This window comes from Crotalus tigris, unplaced genomic scaffold, assembly GCF_016545835.1.
Source record: "Crotalus tigris isolate CLP2741 ecotype Arizona unplaced genomic scaffold, ASM1654583v1 scf7180000017865.1625608, whole genome shotgun sequence".
NCBI lineage: Eukaryota > Metazoa > Chordata > Lepidosauria > Squamata > Viperidae > Crotalus > Crotalus tigris.
The window spans coordinates 1254136-1274720 of NW_024096686.1; the positions used below are offsets into that span (position 1 = coordinate 1254136).

The 20585-nt window shown below is 39.0% G+C and overlaps 2 protein-coding genes across 5 annotated transcripts in view; one reads left to right on the plus strand and one right to left on the minus strand.

The window, feature by feature from the left end:
• Window positions 1-7616, minus strand: part of UTP6 (UTP6 small subunit processome component) — a 31800-nt gene extending 24184 nt beyond the window's left edge. For 2 of the 3 annotated variants that reach the window (XM_039343603.1, XM_039343602.1), the window contains exons 1-4: window positions 7424-7616; window positions 5965-6049; window positions 1535-1576; window positions 1360-1452 (exon numbers count right to left, since the gene is read on the minus strand). In XM_039343603.1, coding sequence (XP_039199537.1) covers window positions 1360-1452; window positions 1535-1576; window positions 5965-6049; window positions 7424-7515 — 312 coding nt within the window. In that variant the 5' untranslated portion in view covers window positions 7516-7616. Of the gene's footprint in view, window positions 1-1359; window positions 1453-1534; window positions 1577-5805; window positions 5849-5964; window positions 6050-7423 lie in introns of those variants that run through there. The other variant, XM_039343604.1, reaches the window with a different exon arrangement.
• A 4933-nt stretch (window positions 7617-12549) lies between these two features.
• Window positions 12550-20585, plus strand: part of SUZ12 (SUZ12 polycomb repressive complex 2 subunit) — a 32325-nt gene continuing 24289 nt past the window's right edge. Inside the window, exons 1-4 of one of the 2 annotated variants that reach the window (XM_039343605.1) lie at window positions 12551-13259; window positions 14889-14935; window positions 15024-15088; window positions 19399-19467. In XM_039343605.1, the coding sequence (XP_039199539.1) occupies window positions 12881-13259; window positions 14889-14935; window positions 15024-15088; window positions 19399-19467 (560 nt within the window). In that variant the 5' untranslated portion in view covers window positions 12551-12880. Of the gene's footprint in view, window positions 13260-14888; window positions 14936-15023; window positions 15089-19398; window positions 19468-20585 lie in introns of both variants that reach the window. The other variant, XM_039343606.1, reaches the window with a different exon arrangement.

Sequence of the window (20585 nt, forward strand, 5' to 3'; positions counted from 1 at the left end):
TGGTGCTGAAAAAAACGAACGTATGATCAATACTCAAAAGTTCCAGCCCCTGCTATCACACGATCACAAGCTAGGCATTAGAGGACCCTGTTTGTGATTATAATATAACAGGGAGCTGTGTGATCACCATTCACAACCTTCCCTGCCAGCTTCTCATAAGCAAAGTCAATGGGAAAGCCAATGGAAAAGTCACACATTGCTCTGGTAAGTCACTCCTGCCTGTGTGGCCTGCAGTTGGCCTCCCAAACCCTTCCCGAGCCTCACTGGCAGCCTACGCTGGGCCTCTTCAGTTCTTCTCCAATATCCCTTGACTCATGTGTGGCTTTTGCTGGGCCTCCCAAACCTGCTCCACCCTCCTGCAATTCTTACCTGGGACTCCCGCCACTTTTTTTCTTGGCACCTTAGGAGAGAAACATCTGCCGCTAACTAGGATTGAACTCTCAACCTTCCGAGTGGGAGGCGAGAGTCTTCACCACTAGGCCACCACGCCGCTCATGGAAAATATCGAACCATGTTTAGAATCAATATAGAAATTGCTGTACTTTCAGGCTTCCCTTCCATGCTTCACCCAGGTCCTGCTGGAAGGCAACCAATGCCATGTATCACTCCACAAAACGTCTAGATTAAACTTCAGTTCCCATCGCTCCTATCATTCTGGTGGAAGGAGATTGCAGGTAGTCCTTGGGTTATGATGGCAATTGGGACCGGGATTGATGATACTAAGTTAGGTAATCCAGGAAGTCTCAACTGCCATCGTAACCCCGAGACATACAGGTTGCTAAGCGGAAAGCAGTGGGAGTCCCAGGTAAGGAGCATGGGAATGCCTGCCCCCTCCCAGATGGGTGAGGTCCTCTGGTCTCATGTAAATTGGAGGAGAGGATGCTATAGTGCTGAGCAAGCACAAGGAAGCCAAGAGAAGTGTGAGGTCGGTAGGCCTCTGTTCTCTGCAAATGGGCCTGGACAAGATCTGCAACAAAAGGCTTTGCAAATGGAGGGAAGGCCTGAAGCACCGAAGCCTTCCCTCCATTTGCAAATCCTTCTGCCATCTTTGCAAAAAGCCTTTGCCATCATAAATGGAGGCCTGGAGGGACACACACAGGTGCCCCTCCCGGCCTTCATTCTCAGAGATCTCAAGAACCAGCCTTTGCAGCCTTTTTCTTTCTCTGCAATATATTCACTTAACAACAATTTTGCTTCTAAGATAAGGAATAGATTCTGGTCCCTACAACATGGAGAGAGTGCACATGCTCATTTTTGATGTAGGTATCTGATTCACACATAAAGATGACTCTATTTGTCTATTTTTAATAGCATCCAAAAATGAGAAAAAAGCCATTTCTGTAATAATGATAGGTTTACCTTCCATTTTGTTGTAGCACGTTTGAAAATGCCATGAATTCTTTGCACAATAGAGTATTCAATCTCTTCTTTCTTAAATGAATATCCAATGCGCTAAAGGAAAAGAACACAGCTGTCACTGTGTTAAAAAATCTCCGTACGCTTTTTCAAATGATCAGTCCCTGGGTTAACTTACCAGTCTTCGTGTCTTAATCAGTTCCAAGAGGTTGATTTCATACTGAGAGAAAAAGATTAACAATAATTCAAAGATTACTGTGCTGAATAGATTGTTACTGTCCAGTCTTACATTTTTAGCATTTCTACAATGTATGGTAACAGTTACAAGTGAAGCAAGTTGCCAATAACACAATTAATTAAGAATTACTCTAATCCCCCAGTCCAATAAATCAATAACGAAGTGTTTTTCTGGATGCTCATTCTTAGGCAAGCACTATCCACACTAATGAAGGTATTTGCAAATTAGAGAGAAGCCCAAGATTTACTGTCCTGATCTTTCCTGGCAAATACTAATACCACTCAGGACACCCCAAAGTTTGCTGAAGGCTAAGAAGTAAATGGAATGAGGGGATCAACCAGCAGTCTCAAAAGATACTATGTGATCAACACGCTGTTCAAAAGTAAGATTTAGTTGTTGCCTCCATTTATAATCATTTGGAATTCTAAAATAAAAGAAATGTGTCACTTCAGCTTTTATTGAAGTGTATTGTTCAGGTTACTGACCTGCTTAACACCCCCCCCCCGTGCTTTGTTTATTTTATTAAATTTATATGTTGTCCATCTCCTCAAGAAGTTCTCTACTTAACTGCTTCCACAAAGGGGAGAAGATAACAAGATCTACCCATCAAAGCTTTGCTTTGCTTTCCTCAATCTACTTCCATCAGTCTGCAGCAAGGCTCATTTATGTGAATGAATGTACAGTTTCTATATTCTTCATCTAAGAAGCATATTTAATGTAATACCATTTTCCCCGATTAACAGTCTATTAGGCCTGCCACATCACAATTAATCTATTTTTTCTACGAATCACAGCTGAGCGACAAGTAATTCCTTCATAAGCAAAAGCTGCCATTGAAGTGCCTCTAGGTAGGACTGAATGCCTGGGGAACAGTCACACCAAGCAATATTCAGCAAATTGGGCCAACAGCTTGACAGGGTGCAACTTTCTTATATTTTTAACACACCATCAGATTTTGCTGAATTCCAAACAGTCTTAGCAAACATGGAATCGGAGTCGAATTCAGCAACAATCTGATGGGTCACATATTATTACCCACTCCTGTAATATAGCTGCTTTCTCCTATCTCCTATCTTCATGTGTGTACAGATAGTCCTTGACTTACGGCCACAACCGAGCCCAAAGTTTATGTTGCTAAGCGAGACATTTGTTAAGTGAATTTTGCCCCATTTTACGATCTTTCTTGCCACAGTTGTTAAGCGACTGGCTGCAATTGTTAAGTTAGTAAAAACGGTTGTTAAGTGAATCTGGCTTCCCCATTGACTTTGCTTGTCAGAAGGTCATAAAAGGTGATCACGTGATCCCGGGGAAACTGCAACCGTCATAAACATGAGTCAGTTGCCAAGCGTCTGAATTTTGATCACATTACGATGGGGATGCTGCAACGGTCGTAAGTGTGAAAAATGGCCATAAGTCACTTTTCTCAGTGCCACTGTATCTTTGAATGGTCACTACGTGAACTGTTGTAAGTCGAGGACTACCTGTATACACCCCTCATCAACTATCCACAAAATTTGCTTTTAGAGTGACAGAGGGCAACATTCCCTCTAACTTCTGACAAACCATGCATTTGTGCACAAGTCTATGAACAAACAGCAAAAATATAGGCAATAGAAACACGTTGAAATGTTTACATACTTTTTAGTTAAAATACAGAAGCTAGAAAATGGAACAGGGTGTCATATGCACGCTTGAAAGTTGTGCCTTGAAGTCATTTTGGACCCCTGGATCCATACAACCTGCTCCCTGCACTTTTCCTGACAACATTTTTCAAAAGGGCCTTGCCAGTTCCTTTTTTTTAGTGCGAGAGAAGGGACTGGCTCAAGGTTACCCTGGTGGCTTTGTGACTAAGGAAGAACTAGACCTCCTAGTTCAGTGATGGTGAACCTTTTAGAGACTGAGTGCCCAAACTGCAACCCAAAACCCACTTATGCATTGTCGAGTGCCAGGTGGGTGTGGCCCATTGGGTGGGCATGGCTGCGGTGGTAACGGCAGCCTGGGTGGGACTAAAAAGTTCAATCAATCAATTCCAACTTTGCAAGATCTTTTTTTTCCCTGTGAAAAGTTGAAATTGACTGATTGAACCTTTTTTTTTTTTTTTTGCACACGGCAGTGGAGACCTAAAGCGACAAGGTTTTATAAAACCCAGCTGAATGCCTAGGACTGGGGTGACAGCGCATGTGCCCACAGAGAGGGCTCTGAGTGCCGCCTCTGGCACCCGTGCCATAGGCTCGCCACCATTGGGCTGGTTTCTAACCTGATGCTTTAACCACTATACCAAAGTAGATCCATATGCTTACCGATTATACTATAAATCTGCTAGTCACTGATAACTTGCAATCAATATTTTGTACGCATTTAAAATTCTTTTTTCTTTTTGCAATTTTAAATTGTAGTGAAAGAAAAAAAAAAGAAAGCAAAGTGGTATGTAAAAAGCATTGAGACAGACTTCTCTCTCATTTTCCCCCATGCTTTCTTTTCTTCTCTAAATGTATTCTGAATTTAATTCAACTTACTAAACCTGTTTTGGAGGAAGGAGGAAAAGTAAACCATGGCAAGGGAACGCTCCTTCCTGAGCTGGAGGCTCTGAAGTCCAAGGTGGGTCAACTGCCACTGCAAAGGTAAGGAAGGAATGCTGCCTGCCTGCTATCCCAAGCTCCCCAGGCATGAATTAGCTGCCTCAATTTGATTCAGCAGCGATGCTTGCTTGGTGCTACTGCAGCACAGACTGAACTCCTGCTCAGTCGCTGGCAGTACCAAACAACCCGCACAAATGTGTTAAGAAGCCAGGGCAGCAAGTTTGTACGTGACGTGTTGCAAGTTCAGAGTTTCACATGCCTAATTATTATTACTCTTCGAATGTAATCTTGTGTGCCCTCCACGTTTACTATGTGTGTGTGTTTCCTTAGTGTGCATGGGCCCACATACACACCTTGGAAGGAACAAAGCTGGTGGTGATGAATATTATGGGAATAAAATTCAAAACATTCCGGGGGGAGGGGGCAAGTTTGGGAAATTATTTTACTGCTCTAAACCTGCACTGAAGATATTATAGAACTTTGTTGCAGTAAAGAGAAGCAAAGTTATGAATACCACAAAACTGAGATTGTAGCCATTTGCCTTCGCATCCTAAAGAGAGATCATAGTAGAGACCAGAAATAAGTCAGAATCTACAGATATTAAAGTTTATGCAAAAAAATAAATAAATCTAAATATACAGTTGACCATATTAGGATATAGGGCAGAGGTCCCCAACCTTTTGGGCACCAGGGACCGGTTCCGTGGAGAGAGGTTTCTCCGTGGACCAGAGAGGGTGTGGTTTTGTGTGCTGCCTGCATCCCACGGATGGGGCTTTGCTTGTTTGTGTGGACCAGTTGCTGGCATGCAGTGGATCAGTACGGGTCCACAGACCAGAGGTTGGGGACCCCTGATATAGGGTCTCCTGCTTGAGCAGGGTGTTGGACTAGAACAGTGTTTCCCAAACTTGACAATTTTAAGGCATGAGGACTTCAACTCCCAGAATTCCATAGCCAACAACGCTGGCTTTGGAATTCTGGGAGTTGAAATCCACATGCCTTAAAATTGTCAAGTTTGGGAAACACTGGACTAGAAGACTTCCAAGGTCCCTTCCAATTCTGTTTTTCTGTTATCAGTAGCGGTAGTCCTCAACTTACAACCATTTCTTTGATTACCATTCGAAGTGCAATTTTTATACTTGCAACTGTTGCAGCGTCTCCACGGTCACATGATCAAAATTCAGGCGCTTGGCAACTGGCATGTATTTATGACAGTTGCACTGTCCCAGGTTCATGTGATCACCAGCTGTAACCTTCCCAGCCGGCTTCCAACAAGCAAAGTCAATGGGGAGGGGAGTCAGATTTGCTTAATGACCGCATGATTCGCTTAACAACTGACAGTGATTCAGTTAACAATTGTGACAAAAAAGTTGTGCAACTTACTTAACTGCCTTGCTTAGCAAAAGAGATTTTGGGCTCAATTATGGTCATAGGTCGATGTAGGCACTCCCCCTACTGATCTCCCAATTTCTAAAACTTAAAAAAAAAGTCATGCAAAATAGTCTGAATTTACAATAGTTCTTCATTTTCCTAAAATCTGATGAAATGTAATTGATTACAATTACGTTTTCTATTTTCAAAAATTATTTGAGAGGTCCCTGTAACATCATGTGAAGTAATGGAAAGATTGTTTACCTTTCCCCTAAGTAATATTTTAACGCATCCCATTGCAAGTTCACATCTGAGAAAGAAACCAGTTGAAGAAGTTGATGGCAGAATAAACAATGCATCACAGATGTATTCATCTCAGCAGATAAAAATACATTGAAAAAAAAATCTGAGTGAGAAAACTACCTGTATATAACCAATGAAGTCTTTCTTGTGAAGTGCTCTCCGTTGTATCTTATATTCAAGAGCTGAGACCTTCTTAATGACAGCCCTGCAAAAATGAAGGCAGAATCCTTTCGTAAATTCTGATCCATATTAGTAATAGTTTTAACTATTCAGTCGTGTCCGACTCTTGGCAACTTTATAGGCAAGTGCTCTCCATGCTACCCTATCAAGCACAGCTCCTTTCAGTTGCTGGATTTTTTTTCTAATGCAGCCAATTACCTCAGACAAGTTGTGGTGTAATATAGGTGAAAAATGGAAGGATAGCCACATATCAATACAGGTAGTCCTCGACTTACAAGTTCGTTTTGTGACTGTTTTTTCACGCTTACAACCATTGCACCATCTTCATAATCATGTGATCAAAATTCAAATGCTTGGTAACTGGTTCATGTTTATGACAGTTTCAACGTTCCGGAGGCCTGTGATCATCTTTTGTGACCTTACCTTTACAGTAACAACTGAAGTGACTCCCTTAAAAATTGTAGGTCATAAAATGGGGCAAAACTTGCTTAACAAATGTCTCACGCAACAGAAATGTTGGGCTCAATTGCGGTCGTAAGTAGAGGACTACTTGTGTATGTATGTGTATGCGTGCACACACACACATACACATGCACACATGCGCACGCACACACACACACACACATGTATATACATATTTATATATGCAGTCCCCTGGACTGCAAGGCGATCAAACCAGTCAGTCCTAGAGGAGATCAACGCTGACTGCTCTTTAGAAGGCCAGATCCTGAAGTTGAAACTCAAGTACTTTGGCCACCTAATGAGAAGGAAGGACTCACTGGAGAAGAGCCTAATGCTGGGAAAGATTGAGGGCAATAGAAGAAGGGGACAAGAGAATGAAGTGGCTGGATGGAGTCACTGAAGCAGTAGGCGTGAACTTAAAGGGATTCCAGAAGATAGTAGAGGACAGGAAGGCCTGGAGGAATGTTGTCCATGGGGTCGCAACTTCGCAACTAACAATACACACACACACACACACACACACACACACACACACACACACACACACATGCACACATACATACATGTATATACATATTACATAGACATATAGACATATGTATATATACATACACACACATATATATGACTTTTAGGATGTCTAGCAAAAAGCCTTTAAGAAGCCTCCCTTAAAAGTGATCTTATGCATTTGTATTGGGACTAAAAGAAATTCCAATGCACTTGGAAGACACAAGATTGGAGAAGGGGGTGTAAAGCCACCCTTGTGATGGTTTATTTTTAATCAAAAAGATATTGCTGCAAGTAGAAGCATCTAGGGTCTCCTTCCACCCCTTTTCCCCCTCCCCGCTCCCCCCAAATTTTGCATTTGTCCCGCTTTCTTCCCACCTTCCTCCCTAGTTATTGTGAACGCCCCGCTTTCACAGACCTCCCCTTTTACCTGACTTCCTTACGAGTGAACAGCCCGATTCTCTCCAACTGCTCTAGCTCGGGAATTCGGTCCTCGATGCGCTGTTCGATCCTTTCAGCCATCACCGCAAACAAACAAACAAAAAAAAGCGAGCGACGGAGCGCTACGCTGAACCGAAACACACGTGGAGCGTTCGCCCTCCGCTTCCTGTAGCGAAAAGCCAGCTACCGCGAAGGGGCGGGCCGCTCCTTTCCCTTCAGTCTAAAACGGTGCAGGGTCCCCAGTGCTTCCACCATGTGGCTCCTGGAATAATTGCAGCCATTCTGGTTTCGGACAGAAGAAAAAAAAAATGACAGGGCATACGCCGTCTGTGCTGCATGTGTGGCTATAAGTTTAATATACAAAATGGGAACAACCCAGCTCTACCCTCCACGGCAGTTATGTTGGGATGGAGGAGATTTTCGCGGTCCCACCAGGGCTTGAATTTGGGACTTTCTCTATACAATTCTGTACTATTAGCAGAATTGGCAGAGAGTGAAGGGAATCGCTTGTTAATGCTTTGCTTAGAAAACTCGCTTCCTTACAGGAAGAAAATGGCACACCAGTTAGATGTTTTCCACTTCCAGCTTTGTCTTCCCTGTTTGGTTTATGCAGTGCTGCAATTGTAGGCTAGGAGCAAGCGTTGCACTCATTGTATTCAATCTATCTCATGATCGAGAGCATCCCTAAACTGTGTTTAATAGTCACCCTGCTGCTCCAGCGGCAAGAGTGGAATCTTCAGCAGACAATGCTCTTCATTAGTGCAAAACTTAAGGTTTCAGGATTCCCTGAAGGAGCCCATTCCAGGTAAAGCAGAATAAAATCCATGTTGGTTGTCTGAATCTGTTTGGGGAAGATAAGTGAGAGACTTTCTGATCATATAAAACACAGATTTGAGACAGGACTTGGACAAACCAATAGCCACAGAATTTTGATTTAGGATAGAGGTAGCCAGCAACTTACACCACAGTTGAGACCAAAGTTTCCATTGCTAAGCCAGACAATTGTCAAGTGAATTTTGCTCCATTATATGCCACAGTTGTTAAGTGAGTCACTGCAATTGTTGTTAGTAATACAGCTGTTAATTGAGTCTGGCTTCCCAAATGACTTCACAAAAGGTGATCACATGATCCTGGGACATTGCAACCATCATAAATACATGCCATTTGCCAAGGGTCCAAATTTTGATCATGTGACCACAGGAATGCTGCAAGGGTTGTGTTAAAAACAGTCATGTCACTTTTTTCAGTACTGTTGTAATTTCGAATGGTCACTTAAACAAATGGCTGTTAAGTTGAGGACTATCTGTATATTTTGCCTGCTAGGGTTATTTCACTGATTCAAGTAACCATGTTATTTCCACAATAATAACTTGTCCATAATTAACCCTGATTATCAGAAATATCCCAATTCAATAAACATTCTTCCATGATTTATTTACTCAGGTTTTTGTAAGGCCAGATATATAAATAAAATTTTAGTGTAATATTATGTAGTATATATATATATGGCCTTACAAAAACCTGAGTAAATAAATTTTTAGTGTAATATTATGTAACTTGCTTCAGTAAATTTGTTTAATGGTTTACATTCATATGTTTTCTATATTACAATACACTGCAATGCTGGCCAACTGGCCATTAAAACCATGTGTGAAAACTTGTCAGAATTTTAACAATTTCATAACTGGGGCATAGTTTCCATCGTAGCAAAGATGAAACCATTCTATATGATTCATAGTTGTTAGAAAGAAGGAAATACAGGCAGAACAATATAATCTCAAATGTGTTGTATTCTGGAAGTTCATAAATGCAAAATTGCCAAAACAGAGATAATGGGCAAGATGTTGAAAATGCTGGGACAAATATATGTATGATGTTAGATAACTTATCTAAGTGTACCTGAGAACTGGGAAGGATATTCTGCTTATAATTATCTTAACACAATTAACATTATGGACTGTCAAAAGTATTCAGACCTGAGTAACAGATGCAGTGTATGGCAGGCAAGAAAGAACTTGATTTGTAAGAACCCTGCTCAGTAGATTTGGAATGCAGACTAAAATGCAACTTGACATGTCTTTTGTTCCTGCCTCCTTCAGAAAATCTCCCGTAAATTTCCCATGTGCCCTTAAGTTCACCATTTGAGCATATAACAAAAAATTAATGGGGTGAAGGATCCTTTTTTTTTTAAAGTAGCAGAGACTAAGGTCTTAGACTTAGACAAAGGAATTATGAATAGATGACAGTGGCTGTTCTTCATTCATTGTTGTTATTACAATGTTTTAACCACATATTAATTTTAGAGTAGTTTTACCTTGGGCAAATTTATCAAGACCTATATGTTCATCTGATATCTACAGTACAAATTCTTGTAAAGTGTATCTGTGTACTGCTCTAAGTTCCTACCAAAATATGGGTCCACAAGTAAATAATATGAATTATCCATATTGATCTGCCTCAGAATGATCACTTTCGCCCATTTGAATGTAATATTAACTATTTCAAGACATCACATTTTAAATTAATAGAAATAAAAAATTAACTATTTTTCCAGTACAAGAATTAATGGCCCAATATTCCTTAATAATCACATAAACAGAGTTCTGTTATACTGCACAGTATTTTCTTTATAAAATCTCTTTCTGCTTCAAGAAGAAGCATCAGGTAATCTCTAGTCAAAGATGCTTCTCCACCAACAGCAGTTTCAAAGAGGCAAACTAAAATACTCTAAAGCAGTAATTGTACGGAAAAAATATTCTACAGAATCATGTGTCTTATTTGGTTAAACTAGCAAGCTTTGTGTTTATATCAGCAACAGAAATCTATAATACTGTACAAATTTTTGAATTTTTATCCTGACAAATAGCTAAGTCCAAAAATTGTGGGATTTTTCTCCTTTTGAACAGACTAGATTTAAGGAGATCTTACCTAATATATTACTATATATTAACAACTTGAGCATGAATGGTTATGAGTCATCTTTCTTATTATTCATATTCAGACCCAAAATTAACTGTGCCTTGGTTCCATCTGGAAGACAACAATGTAGGCGAATCATTCTCTATAGGTTATAATTTTCTCTTAAATACTAATCAAATAACATTCATGTATTAACTGCTGAAATACAGGATGTAATCTTATACCGATTTAAATGAATGCAGTTTTCACTCAATTCAGTAAAATTTACTTGTAAGATTTTATCACCCATATTAGCCACAAATGAATTAAGCCACTGACCTGTTATTTTTATCTATTCATTAATATTAATTTATATTAGAAAGTTTCATGTTCTGTTAATCTACATGGAAACAATACTTTTTTTTTCCTTCTTGCTCCTAAACCTTTAACTTAAATATTAAGTTGCCAATCCTATCTTTTTCACTATAATTCCAAATAAGTATCTAAAGTTAATCTTCCAATTTCAATGCCAATAAAAGATCTGTCATGTAATCAAAATAATGAATGTTTGGAACTATCCCAACATCTGGGAATTTCCATGGAAAGCAAGGTTTTACTATCAATATATAAGTTATTTGATTAGAGTTTTTTTACATTGGAGAAAATGAAAATTTCTGAGTTATACTCTCATAACATCAGGACAAGACAGCTGGTTTGCTGTACGGTAGGGGTTAAGGCAACAGGATAAAAAACTAGCACACAAAGCCAGCTGGGTGACCTTGGGCTGGTTTCTCTCCGTCCCTGGGAAGCAGATAAGGGCTACCCATGTCTAAAAAATATTGGCAAGAAAACTATTCCGTGAATTAAAAACTGTCTCAAAGGTACACAAATTTAAAGAAAAAGAAAAAAACTCATATGAAGAATCATCCTTCCTATAATCAGTTTCTAAAATGGATGGTAAAAAGGTTCTGAATCAGGAAGATAGCATGCTGTTTTATTTCTTGGAAATCTAACCCACCTTCCTCCAAGAGCTCAGTGACCCACACTGCATCGCCTATGCTAATTTTGTTTACAAATCAGTGAGGTAAATTCAGCTAAAACAAACTGATTGTCTGAAGACTCAACAATTCCCTCAGGCAAGCATAGACTGTAGTCCAGCCTCTTAAAAACTATATGATAGGTGACATTTATTGTATTAGAAGCTTAATCAAAACTGCTTGTTGCTTTTATTTCTTATCATGTATTAATTAGCTGCAGAGTCACTATGGATAAGCGTTCCGTGGAATACACCAAATTTATTAAGGACCACAGTAAAAACATCTCAATGCTTATTTATTATGTGGGTATCCAAAAGCTCATCCCTGTTAACAACTGAATTTTACATAGTGAGCAATCAAATCTCTTCCATGGAATTTTACTATGAGCAACTCAAAGGACATCCTGCGTTTGTAATGCTTTTATTTTTATATTTGCTCCTCCATTGTTTCATACTGTAAAAGAACAGCTACAGTTTAATCATTATCAATAGTTCACCTGCACAAGACAGAAATTACATCCTTTTAACAATGTTGTGGCATGTAGTTGTTTTATTTAAACTTGCATTTGGGTTGTATCTCAGAGATCTTGTGAGAAGAAACATTTTGCACGTTTCAAACTTTATAGCATCAATGCTAAGGAATAAATTCCATTACTTTTGAAGATTAGAAAGGGCTCAAGATGATTTTTCCCTCAACGTATTTTCCCCCCAGACGATGGAAGGAAAGACGCGTTTATCCTGCAACTAAGAACGTGTTCGCGAGTGGGAGTGGGGACGATCATTGATCGCTCCCATGAGACATTAATTTCTGCTTGTAGAATTTGACCAAGAGATAAGATCTCAAAGATGGCACCCATAAGTATACTCTGCAGCACGTGTGGAACCAGCTCTACTAACGCGTGATCGCTTTTCCGCGCGCTCAGATTTTTCAAAACCGTTCCACCAAACAAGGATGGAGTTTTCACGCCGCCGCCGCCGCCGCCGCCGCCTCTTCTCTTAGCAATCCGACACGCGTCGCTAGTTCGAAGAAGAGCAACCCAAAGCTCCAGTCGCTGGTCCTTTCCCATCATGCACTCCGGGGCAGGGGATGGAAGGGGGGGCGGAGGAGCAGCAGCAGCAGCAGCTTCGTTTTCCCGCGAATTCAGTTCAAAGGAAGAACGAGGGGGAGGGGAAAAGGGAAGCTCCCGGCGGTGAAGCGCGCGGTCCAACCAAACTCTTGCAGAATCATTCTGCCGTCATGGCTGGGCGGGATCTCTGTCGGCCAATAAAGCGGTACGGCGCCATCGCGGGAGCCAGTAGAAAGGCGGCGGAGGGGGCGGGAGTGGCGGTGGCGGCGCCGTCGGGTTTGGCTGGGCAGAGAGGGCGCTTGAGGAGAACCGAGTGGGGGCACTCCGAAGAGTTGAAGCGCTCCCACTTCCTCCTCGCCTCACCTTGCGAGCGCTCCTGCGCCCTTTCCCCTCCTACGGTCGGTCCGTACCTGACGTCCAACTCCCGCCCCGGAGGAAAGGCCTCATGGCTCCTCAAAAGCACGGCGGCGGCGGCGGAGGCAGCGGAGGCGGCGGGAGTAACGCGGGGCCCAGCTCAGGTGCTCCGAGCGGAGGGGGAGGCGCTGCTGCCGCCACAGCCACCGCCACGGGCGGAGGCGCCGGTGGGGGTTTCGGCGGCTTCACCTCAGCCGCTGCGCCAGGCGGCAAATCCGGCGGTGCTGTTGGAGGCGGCGGCGGCGGCGGAGGAGGAGGCGGCGGCGGTGGCGGCAGTTATTCCGGCGGCGGCGGGGGTTCGTCGGCATCTTCCGCGGCGGCCGGTTCAGCGGCGGCCCTGCCCCCGGTGAAAAAACCGAAGATGGAGCAGATCCAGGCTGACCACGAGCTCTTCCTTCAGGCCTTCGAGAGTGAGCGTGGGCTTTGGGGGTGGTGGTGGTGGTGGGAGGGGGATGAAGGGCCACGGCCGCCGCTCCCCCTCCGCCCCAAGTCGCGCCGCGGTAGCGGGGCAAAGCGCGCTTGTGACCCAGCGCGGGGCTTCTTCCTGCGATCCTTTGGGCGGGAGTCCCCGAGGTGCTTTTCCAAGAGAGGCGATTGCACTCTTTCTTTTCGGAAAAGCACCTTGGGGACCACCCGCCACCTGAATGTTTGGAGAATCTCCGTAGACCTTTGGGCGGGAGGCTGGAGGAAAACCTGCCGCCGCTTCTGTATCTGGCTTGTCAGTCCGGGCGGTCTCTTTAGGGAAATTCATGCCTTGCTAATCATTTCGTTAATGAGCCAGCGGGCACGCACGCCCACTCCGGGAGCTTTCGGGAGCCGTGGGATTGCGCACCGCGGCGCAGAGTTGCGTTTTGGGTCCCTCTTTCTCTCTTTTTCTCGCAGGGATGATGGGGATGGTGCTGTGGGTGTTGTAAAGCGATACTGTGTTGTTTCCAGTATCATCTTCCTACCCTCGAGAATTCCTTAAGAAATCGAAATATAGGTCTCTCTATACAGTAATCGATTTAATGTACTACGTGTTCCGAAAATACAGCCTTAACTGTTCGTTTTTAAAGTGTTCTAATTAGGGTGTAGACCACTAGTGCATGAGAAGTGGATTACAGAAGTTGAGCCATACTCCTGAGCTAAACAAAAAAGAGTAACTTGTTAAAGAGTATTGTAGCATGTTAAATAGATGGATGAGTATCCAATGTATGATATCTTATATAACATTGACATATTGTAGCTAAAATATGGAAAGATTGGTTTTTAGTTGACTGGTTTTTAAACCTAAGCAGTCCCAACTCTTTAAACTAATAGAACAAATAGCAGCTTTGATTAATTTGTAAATAATACATTAGGTATTTGTGCAAGCTAGGCTACCGTGCTATGGTGCATAATGTGATCTATAAACCCAGCTAGCATTTTGAAAAGTTTAAAATACTTAAATTGTTGTAAGATTTGTTGTTTTCTTTCTTATGCTCATTACTTGGCTCCTCTAGCTGTTGCTGTACCACAGGTTCCAATATACAAGGTTGTGTGCACTCCATTTCCATATAAATGTTATGTTAGGGTCCCTGATTGTCTGCTGTACAGCAGGATATTTACCAACTGTGATACTTTTCTGTGAACTGTCCCAAAGTTGTTTTTTCCAAAAGGCAACTGGTTTTTCTTGGTGTGTGTTTTTTAAATGTTCCACTTCTCATCCCAGAACTTAGAACTGAAGAAGCTTCTTGGATGCGAAATGAAACTTATTTAAATAAAAAAACAAGAAAATCCAAAAGTTGCCTTGGGGGGGGGGAACCACCTTTGGTACAACCATGATCTGGATAATTGAGAATCTCCACAGACTTTCTTTTGATCCCTGCAACAAAGTGATATTGATATTTATTAGGTTACTATTTGAAAACACCTACTCATTTCATATTTGAAATATATATTAACACAGGTTTGATATGAGTGAGAATGTTTTATGTATGACTTTGTAGTGCGTGTACAAAAGCTAGTGAGGTCTCAGATTAGCAGCTTTGTGTAAAGAATATTTCATTTTTTCCTCACAGAACCAACACAAATATATAGATTTCTACGTACCCGCAATCTTATAGCTGTAAGTAACTATTCATTTTTGTCTTTAACTTTGTAGATTCTCTCATGTGAGCATTGGATTGATTTTTTTTCCCTGTTTTCTGTTGCAGCCAATATTCTTACATAGAACTCTCACTTATATGTCCCACAGAAACTCCCGAACAAATATTAAAAGGTAACTTAAGCTGTAATTAAAACAGAGACTTTGTTTTCCAATAAATGACAAAATAGTTATATAAATATATCTTGTCAATAGCTGTCTTTGAAGCTGAAACTAAAATTTTTCTGATCTACATAATGAGATGAAGTTGATACATGCATTTATCCAGAGGAAGCTTGACATTTGCTTGTTTGATGTGCCATATTTTATGTGATAGTTTTAGGAATTTTGTCTCAGTGATTTATTTATAAATTAATACAATTTCAGTAACCAAGGCAGGTAATTCCAACCTCTTGCTAATAACAAAAAAAATGTGCATTATTTTTTTGCGTATTTATAACACTAGTTTTTTGTTTATTGTGGCTGATTTTTAAACATTTTAAGGTTTATCTGGCTATTTTAAAGTAAGCATTTCTAACTATTTGTATTTTAGTGGGTTTAAATTTTCTTTTGATTCTTTGCAGCATAGTATTAGTAATAAGCTATAGATATTTTGTTACTTACATGGCATTAATGATGCAGTGCCATTTAAATAACACAGGTAGCATGTTAGGCAATGATAAAAAACATACAGGGATTATAATGTAAGAAGACACAGTCTGAAGTAATGGGATATATTTAGTAAGGAAAATACACTGAATTCTTCTAACATGTAATAAACAGATGTCAGTGATTAAAACTATTTCTGGTAATTTAAAATTAATACTTTCACACTGTTGTGACTGAACAATGACTTAATGGCTGCTGGTGCAAGGTAGTAGATGAAGATTTAACTATAATGAATCCTGAGCTATTTTTTGGATTAATTTCTAATATTCAGTGTACCTGAAACTTTGTTGGTGACTGCTGCTGTTGGATTGTAATAGAAGAAATATGTGTGACTTTATTTTTTCTTCCGAATCTTTGTTTTCATAGAGACTAATTTCTTGGAATATTTGTCTTCATATTGAGACTGAGTCCATTTATTTTATTGAGTTATAATTTATTTGGTCTTGAATTTGTACAGTATATGATGTCTAGATTAATATAATTATCAGTCTTGAAAGTTTTGAAAGTATTTTAAAAAGCATGACTAATGAATATTGATATATATAAAGTCTGTATCCAGCTTGTACTGCATATAACACAATTACTTCATTCTGCTTTAAAAGTGCATCATGATTAATATCTCTCTATTGTGTGGTGTATTCTATACTGAAAGTATTTGTTAGTAGAATTATAAATTATTTCAATCAAAGGTCATTTACTCTGGTTTAAAATATATTTTAAGTAAGTATTTGACCTACAAGCAATCAAATCAAAGATGCTAGATAGTGAAACTATTATAAATTTTAAAAAAAACTTTATTTACATTATTTTTAATAGAATATAAGACAAATGAAAACATAAAAATGGGAACAAAAGAAAATAACTAAAGGAATATATAAATGACTTCTGAAATTCTTTTCAAGAGAAAGTTACAATATTGTTTCTCCCCCCTTTTAGATATACAAATCCCTTCAGCTCATTTTATCCAAGTCTGCTTTAACTTCTGCTTTGCAGTTACCATATACAAAATCAGTCTACCAGTCTAATTCATTGTCCATAAGTCCCAATAAAATGTCTTGTTTTGTAAACCATAAAAATTGATATTACTGTATAGTCAGTCTACTGAATTTTTGAAATCTGTTTATTGAAATACTCTTTAAAAGTGTTTTTAAATAGTTATGGGAGATATAACACAAAATAATGCAATAAATGTCTATATTAAAAATGATTGACTAGCATGTCCTTTTAAAAAAATATTCATAAATGGTTTTTTTGTTCTGTAAATTATTTTTATTCTGTCAAGTAAATGTAAAAAGATGCTTCATGATTAATGAATTAATACAAAGTGGTAAATAAAGTTAAAATAAAATTAGAAGAACCCTCACTGAAATAAAATTTGCTTTATAAATGACAAATTGGAAATGAATTTTCCCTATAAGGAAGTATTATACATTTTGAACACTGTGGTTAGAAGATCAATTTAACATACCTTAAATAGCAGTGAAATGGAAGGCCTTGACTCATGGAATGGGTTTTTATAAGATTTCAGTGCTTTTTCGTTCTGCATGTTAGGATTTAAGTCAGCACCTTTCAACCTAGAAATTAGCAAGTATAGCAGATAAAAAAAATGATGATCTCTTGGCTTCTACTGGAACATAACCATTCTAGTTTTTGGAGTGATCGCACAATAGCCTATTATAGTGATCTAACCTGATCATGACCAGAATATATGTCTCCTGCCATGGCCTGCTTATCATTATATATCTGAAAGAATCCTTACTTCTGCTCTTTCCCGAGTCCTTGATCTAGAGCCCATTTCCAGGCTGTAAATGTTTAGCTGAAATACATTTTCATGCAGAATAAATTATTTCCAGATTCTGTGGCCAAAGTTCTTTATATGAAATATACCTTAATTTATTTTCAGTTATTCCCAAGCATTAGTTTAGCCTTCTGCTATTGCCCTGGGATCAAAGAATGGTACTTCAAATAGATTCAGGTATTCAAATAATTGTACCTATCCAGCTGTTAGAATTATCTCATCCAGGAATTTGTTCTAGTTATTAATAGTATGGGAGGTAAAATTGCATCACATAAACCAAAAGCCTACTTTTAAAAAGATGCTAGATCTCTTGCAAAGCAGTATATTCTAGACCTACCTCAGATCCAGGTTTGGTGTTTTTTCCAAGTGGGTTGATTTTTGATATGAACAAAATTGAATAAGATGTTTTGAAAGATGTTTCCAATAGTTTTATTACTATCAAAATCTCAGCCATTCTCAAATAAAAATATTCCACTGTAACTTAATGTGCAAAAAGAAGAAATATATGTGGATATTCTGCCACAAAACACAATTGTACACGTTTACTCTGGATTCTCTTCAGATAATATAAATTTTTCATCTTTTAAAATATTTATATATACTTGTAGGAAAAAGACATAACTTTAGTGTTACTCAAGATCAGCTGTAAAATGTGTGCTATTGATCAACGTGAATGTGAACAATTGTACTAATAAACTAAACATTGAGCATCCTCTATTCAATTTATTTTCCTTTTGGCTAGGCTGTAAGAAGCCTTTCAATAGATACAGTGTGATCAGGACATAGATTAGATACCATAACTTGTAAGTAGTCTGATTTAGGCAGTCTCCCGTCTTTGGACTATACAAAGCTAACTAAGGTAACTAAGCTTGGTAGCTAAGTTTGGCTACTGATAAAAAAGATTGTTTCTATATACTGTAGAAAGCTGAAAGCTCTCCCCAAACTAGGATTTGCAAAAACTAATCATGTTCTTAAATAGATTTCTCAGTGGATCTCTGCAGTTCAGGGGCAAGACTATATTGCTAGTTTTCAGACTATGCAGGATAGTTGCTTGAAGGGATTGTCAAAGGAACCACTACCCAATTCTAGCATTTCTAAATCAAACTCTTCCTACCCAGAATATAAAACCCAGAACATAAAAAAAGAAAATATCCTGTGCATGATAATGAAAAATATTTTAGAAGGATGAAAAAAGAAGATGCAGAATGTTGCCACTTTGTAGCTGGGGATTTCTTGGATATAAGAGCATTGTGTACTCCTTTTCGGTATTATTGTTTTGTGTGGATGTTTTCAAACTCAAATATACTCTTCTATCGGTTTTCAAACTCAGCTTGATTATATCATTTATAAAACAAATATAATAGAAATAGTAAAACCTGAAAGGAAGCTACAGCGTTGCTTTTTATGTTGGTTCTTCATTTTATAGATGAGACAATGTTTCTCAGTTTTTGGTGGCTCAGCATTGGCATCAGTCTACCAAATAATGTAGCATGGTTTCCAGGAATTTTCATGTGGTAATTAATGCTAAGATTAATAGAGTATGTTGCTTACTTAAGGAAATATAGGTACCTGCAGTTACCGGTGTAGCTACTTCAAAATTTGGGTGGGGTGGGGTTGGTTATATCCAAAATGGGGAGGATTGATAGAAAACTTAGTGATGTAAAGACATCAATACAAAACTGAATTTCATTTGTAAGTTTACCTATGCTCAGAGATCTGTCTAATTTTGGATTAAAACCTTGTAAATGTTTTGTACTCATAGTGATATTTAAATTGCATTCAACAAATAATATATAAAAAACCTAAATTAATAGTAATTGCTGGGATGCTCCTCATACATTCAGTATGATTTTGAAAAAAAAATGCCTGGGGCTTGGTTCCTGAAGGATGGTATTTTTTTAGAAGAATTTTTTTATGCAACAAAATTGTACTACATAATGGAAATCAGTGCAATTTGAAAAGCCAACTTTTATTGCAGGAAAACTTTCAGAGTAGACGGGATGCTGACGAAAGTAGAGAAAACAAAGGGAGAACACGACTTGCAAAGGTAACATTTGTTTTATCAACCAATGTGTTTCACTAGCAATGTTTCAACTGCGATGAATACATGATAGATTAAAAAAATGTGCCGATAAAATTTATGCAGAAATGGAAGTGAAATGTGATGTAGATTAAGATAATTTGCATCTGCTTCTCCCATAATAAAATATCCATAAATTAATCCTGTTAAAGAGATGTGTGTGTTTTGTACTTTGATAGTGTGATGTCTCAGTTAACACTGAATGATATATAATAAAGTTGCATCTGCAAAAGGAGACTTCTGTAGACATTTATTTTTGGGTAGTATATAGGCTGGATACACCAATTGATTATTTTTTGAAATTTCCTTGATTTCCATTATGTAGTCCAATTTCCACTTATTCTGCACTGTATGGATTGGGATCAGAGTGCTCTCTTTTTGGCTGCCTTTAAACCTTGTTTAAAAATATTGTGACTTTGCAGATAAATGTTCAGCATATTATACTGAAATAGCTATATTAGCTGTCGCTTGACTTCTGGGGCCAGTTCAAAGTGCTACTTTATTACCCTCAGTACATTGACATAGTTTTGGACTGCCATATTTCAAAAAGTTTTGGATGTGATCCTGCTGAAATAATACAGTATTTTAAAACTCTTATATAATTAGAAATTCAGTTTATTGGAACTGGAGAAGGAATCTGTTGAGTGGCCTATTTATCTTTCAGAAATTGGTCTGACTTCTCTTTTTGTTTTTGGCACAGCATGAATTATTTTTTTAGGAAGGCAATACATGTTAATGATTGAGATTGATAGGTGTACACTTCTATGGTGTTTGCTGTTTCTTTTAAGGAATTTTATTTCCTTCAATAATGTCTTTGTACATTTTTTAGCTTAAGCTTCTCAGCTTTTTTAGAAAAAAAATGATAAAGGTAGATCTTGCTTAATGATGCTAATTGGGATTGGAAAGTCAGCAATATTGTCATAAGTAAAAAAAAATAAATAAATCATGTGACTGTGCAACTCAGCTAGGGCAGTTCCAGCAGCCCCAGTTGCCATTGTTAAGCAAGGACCTTATGTAACTACAACCTCTGACTTCCTGCCAGCTTCCCCATTTACCTTGCAGGAAAATGGTCATTGAAGAAGTGA